Here is an 8,346-nt window from a genome sequence, read left to right on the forward strand (position 1 = left end):
CAAGGCTTGTTGGAATGATGGTTTCCATTTGAAAAAAAACACACTAAGAACAAGCTCAGCTTTGAAGTGTTTTATGGGTTGTAATTTAACCTGTTGCAGTGGCTAAACTGCAACTACTGTTCAGGTTTGAAGTGGAACAGTTGTTTGCCTTCTACATTTGTCCATTCTTTTAAAGAGTGACTTCGGAAGGGGAGAGGAAAGAGAGAGAGGATGGTGGGGGAAGGCAAAGGTGTTTGTGAAATTTTAGGAGCTTTAGAGAACTCGCTAAATATCTACAACTGAGTTTAAACACAAACCCCAAAACCTCATGTGCAATCATTTTCACTGGGGTAAGAAAATGGCAGTGGAAACTACTTATTGCTAATAGTTTCAACCATAACTTACTTTATTAATGATAAAACCTGTATTTTACAATTTTAATTATAATGAGTGACACAAGTAATTGTTGTCTGTAACTGCTGGTTCTCGTAAATGTAACCATTCAGGTTGTTTTGTATCTTTGTATATGTGTTCGCAAAAGAAATCTGTTTAAAATGTATGTATGAGAACATTTTCAGCTTTCATACAGATAATTTTGGAATGCTGAAATATTAAGTTGCATAAGATACAGTCTGTATAGTTCTAAAGACTATATTTAAACATAAATAGGTGGAATGATTGAAACATAAGAAATATTTGCCACTAATTCTGCATATTGTATGTATGATTTATCATCCTATTTCTAAATGTATACTTCAAATGTAAAATTTTATTTCAAAAATAGACAATGTTGTTTAGTTGTGATGAGGATTTATCATAGAATTTTCTTAACTCCCCACACCTCCCAACTATTAATCCAACTCACCCTGGAGTCAAAAATGTTAAAAAAATAAAAGAGTAATGTATATGAGCAAAATTGACATCTATATGCATGTATCTTCTATTAACCTAATCTCAGTCGACCAGATTGTGACATACAAGTTTAAGGACAAATCTGAAAAGGATGTAGATGTAATGAGAAATGGTTTTTTTCATTTAAAGTTAAAAAAGAAAATTAGCTTTAATATCCAAGGTTAATTTGATGCACGTAGTCTAACCGATACTTGACGTGTTTAATCACTGCTTCATCTACTCTCTTTATATTGTGCTTTAGAGAATGAACTTGGGAATGTTGGCAGTGCATGTAAATAAATAGATAGCCAATGTCCTTTTGTAACAGAAAGAGCCTTATATTTTAATAGACGTGACAACGAATTTATTGAGAGAGGAAGGATTTGAGAGAAATATGTTTGTGCATATGTATTGGTCAAATGTTTGCAGGCAGTTACCACTGTTTCCTATGATAGTTGTTACTGTGTGAAAAAATCCATGGTTTAGAAATAGAAAGTATAACTGTCGGTTAATGAACACTGAAAGAGAAACGAACAGATATTTACTTGATACCTACTCATAGTCTCTGTGTGTGTGTTTGTTTCTTTGCAGTTTTTCTTTTATTTAAGTGATGTTTGAACATAGCTGTTTTTAAATCAACTCTTTCCTTCCTATATTTCTTCATTTCAGTGGTGGAAAATTTTTATGCAAATTTTTCCCTGAATTTTACAGGCACTAATTCATGGACTAAACAGACATTACTATTCCATCACCATCAACTACAGGAAGAATGAACTAGAACAGAAGGTAATTGTTTTAGCTTTTATTCAGAGGGTAAAGAACACTAAACAAACTCTTTTTGTGGCAATATTCTGATTTCAACTGCTGATACCTTCAGTACTTGTTTTAAGTCTCCTGGAGTAGATGGCTTCTTTTCCGAAGGCACTTAGATGTGTAGTCATGATAATGAAATCTTCCAAAACCATGTTCCAATATTCATACAAGTAGTTTGACAACGTTTCTGTCCATGTGTTTTGTGGAAAGTCCTCATGCTGTTCCCTGCACTTAACAGGTTTGTACAAAGTTTTCAGTGATGAAACTGGAAGACGTACAGCTGCCTTAGATTTTCACAGGCTGGAATTCCTGAAGCTAGAAGACCGTATTTTCTAAAACGGAGTTGTATAACGAAAGAATGTCATGTTTTTATTGGCTGTAATTGCTTTGACAGAAAGGTGCTTCCAGTTGGTATGAGTGGAGCTTCCCAAGACTTCACTGAATATCAGGAAGTAGTGACGTCCTGCATTTACAGAAAAAATATTGTTTGGTTACTGACAACAAATATTGTTAGTTACGTTTGTATCAAACTTCCTCAGCTACAAGTAAAATCTAGTTTGACAATCTCAACCAGGAAAACAAACAGGAAAAAAACAGAAAAAAGCTTATTTATCGCCTGCAGAAGTTAATTCTTGAAAAGCCAGATTCTGTCCTCAGTTATGCCCATGTATGTTCATGGCCTTGTTGGGGTTATAAATTGATCGTTTATGATGACATGGTCAGAATAGTTTTCTCACTTAATTTTGACTTTTAGAGCGCTAGAAGTAATTAAAAAAAAAAAAATTTTGAATAATGGAAGAATGTGCATGCAAACCAGGGAGTTGAAAAGAAGTTGTGAAATGCATAACCCTTTCTAAGACGGTGTCAGGCTTTCAAGACCTCACTGTTACTTAAAAATTCAACAAAACCAGCTCTCTCAGGGAACGTCCATGAAGCTTCCAGAGGTTATTGTTTCTGTTCAAATCCAACAGTCTGGCCAATCCAGTCTTTTCTGAAATGCCAAGTGAGTATTTTCTTTAATGGCTTGACATATGTAAGCTGTTACCTTTGCAAGTAGGAGAATAATCTTGACCAAGTTAGGGAAACTTTAATCTGTGAAGCAGCAACTATCTCCACACATCTTTCATAAGGCAGGTTCATACATATCTCAACCCTCCCTCATATGGCGGTGGTGATCTGTTATCTCCATCTGTAGTAAGAAGGGTACATGCTTCATGTATTAGATGAGGAGCCCATCACACCAAACCATAATTTTAAAATCCACATAGCCTAGCTAAACTGTCCATATGCAGTTTGCCTACAACTCCTTCTGTCAGTAACTAAGATCTTGCTAATACAAATTATGACACAAACTTTCGACTCAGTTCGTATGTTCCAAAGCCAGGTTTCTTTGGAAGCTGTACAGAGGATGAAACAGGCACTTTTATTCAGGCGATAGCACTTACAGGGCTTATGGCTTCTCAAAGACATCTGTAGTAAATGTTTCTAAATGGAAGGCAAGCTGAAACTGTTTGCTGAAAGGGTCCTCCCTGCAGTCCTCAAGTGTGCAGAAGAGCCACAAAATATGCTTTCTTTATTCATGAAAATCAGGAAATTGCCTTTATAGCTATTCCTTCACACTTTCAAGAATGACATCAGAGTGTCAAGTTAAACATTTCAGATATTTCTAATAGTCCCCATGTTTATCACCATCAAAACTCTGCATCACTTTATCATGTTGTTTTTAGGGCTGTTTACTTTGTAGGAGGACAAACACACACAAGCTACGCTTTGGTTGCTTTTGAAGTTCATTTCATCACAACTGTGGCAGCTGCTTGCATACAGTTCAAGATAATCAGTGAAGCCTAAATAACTACTTCATACATTTAATCCAAGCATTAAAATATTTTTCAACTGTGTCAGGGGCCAGAAGCTTCAACCATTCCTTATTTTGCAGCTAAACTATTCACCTTTCTGTTAGCTTTTCTGCAATGTAATTGTGCATTCTCAACCTAGAGCAAAAGTAAAAAATTACAAAAGAAAAATGTGAGTATTCCTGTCGAAGTAAATGTGCCTCTGGTTTCCACGCCTCATCTTCATATCTGGGGTTCAAGAAGTTTGATCTTTAAAAACTTATGCAAAAATCTGTTGTCTGCTGTAGCAGAACAGTTGATTGTTGTGTTTCCTGTGTTTAATAATTGTAAGATCTATAATTTTTTATTACATTCTTACTATTATAAATTGTTTTTCTGTCTGAGATCTTCATAGTATTATGAATATATTTTACAATGAAGGTTCTAAAGAGTTTTGTTTTGCAGATGCTACTAAATTTGCATAAGAAGAGTTGGATGGAAGGTTTGACGCTTCAGGACTACAGTGAACATTGCAAACTCAATGAAACAGTAGTGAAGGAGATGCTAGAATTAGCTAAGAATTATAACAAGGTATTCATATCCCATAATAGTATAAGTGTAGCTGTGTTTATGAATTTATTACTTAATTTCAGGAGTAAGTTGATTATCACAAGCTTTATTCAGAATGACTTGTAAAGGGCTAGACTGTAAAACAATAAAAACAATTGTTGCAGGAACTCTTTTGGACTTTGGTGGCTATTTGATTTGTATAATCTGTTTTCAGGAAAGTTTCCTGAAAGTTTTCCATTTGGTTGTTAGGCACAAGCGTGGATTTAATGGCCTTGTAGAGACTTGTGTTTCTTATTAATCAGCCGTGTATCATTTCTATGTGAAGTCACCTATTAGTTCTTCAGGATTTGCCACACAACTTTTTGCCCTAGACTGGCAAAGCGTTCAATTACATATTTTGCTTTGAAATTTGAGTAATCACATCAATTTTGTATTTCTACTTACTGAAGAGAATATAAGATTCCTGTAGATCAAAATAAGCAGTTGATTGTATTCTTCATTCCTTCAGTCAAGGACTACTTGACCAGTATAGCAGAATAAAGGTTATTTTTCTGTATCATTCCAGCAAATGGACAGTAAGTATTTAGAACACATTCTAGAGCCCAACTCAATGTTCTTTTTAGATAAAGATAGTATTATTGGTGTTGTAAGAAAGAGGAATCACAGTTATTTGTACTGTTTAAGTACTGGCACTTACACTTAGAAATATTTTTTATAAATACTACATCTTAACAAGCACTCTATTAGTAGTAAGCATGTCAGTCATTCTTGATAAGTGCTATTTTTTTTAACTTCTAGGAAGTCCTTAAAAACAAAATTCAATTCTTCATTCATTAGTTAAGTTAGTGGATTTACTTTATAAAGACTCTTTGAAAGCAACAGAACACTATAAAAATGTATTAAAATAAGTGACTTTAAACAGTGTAAAAATTTATTGAGATCAAACCTCCAGTAGTTGAAACAATGTAAGTAATGTTATTTTTTATTCTGCTTTACTCGGTTAACTATCTTCAACTATCTTTAACTCTTGATACTGCTCATTTAAGATTTTTGCTTAAAAACAGTCTTGTGAATATCTGGCAATAAAACCATGAGTATTTGCCTTGATCTTTTGCACTAACACTTAGTAATTAAAACCACGTCTGCTGAAAAGCTGAAGTACCTTTCCTTTTGACTTTCTGAAATGTGTTGCCGTTTGATTTTTTTTTTCTTTTTTTTTTTAAGAAAGAGAATTATATTTTGAGAATCTTGTGGCTTGGGGAAAAAGTAAATGAAATCTGAAACACTGACCTTTTCTGTGTTTCTTTCACAGGCTGTTGAAGAAGAAGATAAGATGACACCTGAACAGCTGGCAATAAAAAATGTTGGCAAGCAGGTGAGGTGTGATGAATTAGAGTGAGGTGGAATGATATGCTTCGTTCATTCTAAATATTAATTTTTTCACATGTGCATAGGTGAATTTTAGTTCTACGTGCAAGATACTCTCAATGCTCCAAATAACGAATTTATTTTTGTTGAAGATTGTCGTGTAAGGAGCCAGGCTTTTGACTATAGGTAGTCGGCATAATATCTGCAAGTTGTGTTCTACATGCGTTTGTATTACATGCTGAGGAGCAGTGTTGAGATTTCGTAGTTTTTCTTTTTTTTTTTCTAACTTCTTTCCAAGAAGAGGCATAAAGATATTCAAATCCGTGTCAGAGAGGCCAAAACAGTGGAGACTTTTAAAAAACGGTAATAATTGAAAAAAGGTGGGAGTGTTGTTTATGCATTATCGTGGCTAAAGAGCCAGCTCGCCCCTCTTCTTGGTTCATGAACGCACTGTCAGTGCTTAGCTCCAATACACACGTATGCAAGTGAGCTGCGGTGCTTTGTATTGCTGTTGGAGGAAAACAGTTTAGGACTGTAGCTGAAACTGAGAACACCCACTCAATTCTTTCTATCCCTTTGCAATATGAGGATTTGTCTTTACGATGTCTTTATAGAAGACTCGACAGAAAACTATTTCTACGTTTGATTTCAACATGAAGGTTGAGGAAGTGTGCTTTGGTGAGGGAGAGGAGAGCAAAACAAGTTTGTAAGAGGTTATGTTCAAATTCAAGAAAGGCAATGGAAACAAGAAATAGCTTTAAAAATATACAGCGTGTCCGTAAAGAACCAGTATTTATTGTATTGCCAGTAGCAGTAGAAGAATTTAAAGGCTTCTGGATTGCTCTTATGTGTCAGCTTCTAGCAGCTATGTCATAACACATCTGCACTATTGTTCAGTCACTCGTGTATTTCTGTAGCATTCAGAACAATGGAGTTTATGCACACCTACACATACATAAATACATATATAAAACAAAACATGTAAGAAGGATTATATTTTAAGGCTTATGATGTCAACTCAGAACTTCAGCTTCACTAGTTGTTTAAACCGTTATATGTGAAAAAGATCTATTTTGATACAGTTTTTTAAAAAGAAAATAATTTTTTTCCTGATAAAATTATTAAGTTTTCTTTAAATTACAAAAGGGTTAAGTAATTTCCATGTGGTTTTTTTAATGCAACTTATATAAAAAGCATTGTAAAGAAACAGCTGCTCACAATAGGGATATTATGTTATTAGGCTAGGAACATAATTTCCTAGGAACAGAGTGAATATTGGAGAACTATATGATCTTTGAAAATGAGTTATTTGAGAAGGACAGCTTACACACATTTTTCTAGTACACTTTTATGTAAACTCAGATGAGTTCATTAGATTTTGACAATAGTTGTTTTTTTTTTAAATTAAGATTTCCACACATGATTGTCTTCCATTTTTAATGTCTTTACCCACAAGAATGCTACAATAATGCTACAGTAAAGTTTAGGGATGTTTTTTAAGTGTGCCTGATAATTTTGCAGTATTTGGAGATTAATTACTTAATCTCAATTCTGAAACTGAAGAAATGTATGTGTGGTTTCCAATCAGAAATAATCGTATTGTTCTATGCAGATGCCGACAAATGCCCACATCAATTGAGTAATAGTGTGTGGGGATGTGTATTTTCAGAACACTGCTCAGGCTTAACATTCAACTTTTCAGAACATTTGAACATAGCATTGTGCATTTTTTTATTTTTATGGGTATAAATATGCTAATTTCTTTGCAGTCAACACAACTATTCAAAGACTGTGTTAGATCATGCTATAATCTTTACAGGATTAGAACACTCATTTGTACTAAGATCTGAAAGCAAATTGCAATGTACCAGAACTAAGATTAAAATATTGGCCTTAGTGAGATGCATAGTAAATTCCACATATTGTGTGTTGTCCTTAAAACTCACAGCTGTCATGGTCAGATGCTGGATAGAAACTTACTTCCTAAACGTATCCTCAACTTATATGAATGATAGTATGGACTAATAAAATATTTTTAATGGAAATTCAGTTATTTGCTAGGTCTTGTTAGAACGGAAAGTGCAGGAGCATTACTAGCCTGTGTGCCTTAACTCACAATCATCTTAAAGAGACCTGAAGTAAATGAGATCCTTTGGAGATGTGTTTCGGTCATTTCTCTCATGGCATCCTTTGTATTTCAGGATCCCAAACGTCATTTAGAAGAGCATGTGGATGTGCTGATGACCTCAAACATTGTCCAGTGTTTAGCTGCTATGTTGGATACAGTTGTATTTAAATAACCAATTTCCTGTTTGTGATGCTTTCTGTGTATATTTGTTTATTGTTTCTAATACTCACAAAACAGAGACTGATGAGGCTATATTTGATTAAACAGAGACATCTGACTTCATTTGCAGTGTAAGTGCAGCACTATAACACCTTTCAGTCTCTAATTGTGCGGTTGCTTCAGTTTCTTTATGTCAGGGTCTTTACAGATTCCAAAGCATTCAAGAACACAATGTGGGCAAAAATGTATTACATTTTCATTTAATATTTGGGGGAAAAAATCAGTAGTACATATATATTTTGATTGTTGCAACATAATAAAAATACATTTACAAACCTGTCTTAAGTTCTGGATGGCCTTTTTTGAGAAAATTATCCGTGTAGGAAAAGTGTTGGTAAATGTTTATTCCTGTCTTCTGTAAAACTACTGAGATATTAATTGCTAGGACAGTAAAAATTCTCTAATGAAATTCGGCTCCCATTGATTACCAGCTAGTCTCATTGAAATTTAAGAAAAAAAAAAAAAAAAAAAAATTGTAGTAGTGCTGAATTCTGAGTGTCTACAAAAACCTAAATGCTGAAAATTCCCCTGCCAGCTCCCTTTCAA

At 34.1% G+C, this 8,346-nt stretch overlaps 1 protein-coding gene across 2 annotated transcripts in view; it reads left to right on the forward strand.

Annotated features, from left to right (window-relative positions):
• The window catches only part of PSMD14 (proteasome 26S subunit, non-ATPase 14), a 49,177-nt gene extending 41,094 nt beyond the window's left edge, over positions 1–8,083 (forward strand). The window contains exons 9-12 of one of the 2 annotated variants that reach the window (XM_074145153.1): positions 1,582–1,656; positions 3,981–4,106; positions 5,398–5,460; positions 7,655–8,083. In XM_074145153.1, the coding sequence (XP_074001254.1) occupies positions 1,582–1,656; positions 3,981–4,106; positions 5,398–5,460; positions 7,655–7,753 (363 nt within the window). In that variant the 3' untranslated portion in view covers positions 7,754–8,083. The remainder of the gene's footprint in view (positions 1–1,581; positions 1,657–3,980; positions 4,107–5,397; positions 5,461–7,654) is intronic. The other variant, XM_074145152.1, reaches the window with a different exon arrangement.
• Positions 8,084–8,346: the final 263 nt, after the last annotated feature.

This window comes from Numenius arquata, chromosome 3 (assembly GCF_964106895.1).
Source record: "Numenius arquata chromosome 3, bNumArq3.hap1.1, whole genome shotgun sequence".
In the NCBI taxonomy this organism is placed as follows: Eukaryota; Metazoa; Chordata; class Aves; order Charadriiformes; family Scolopacidae; genus Numenius; species Numenius arquata.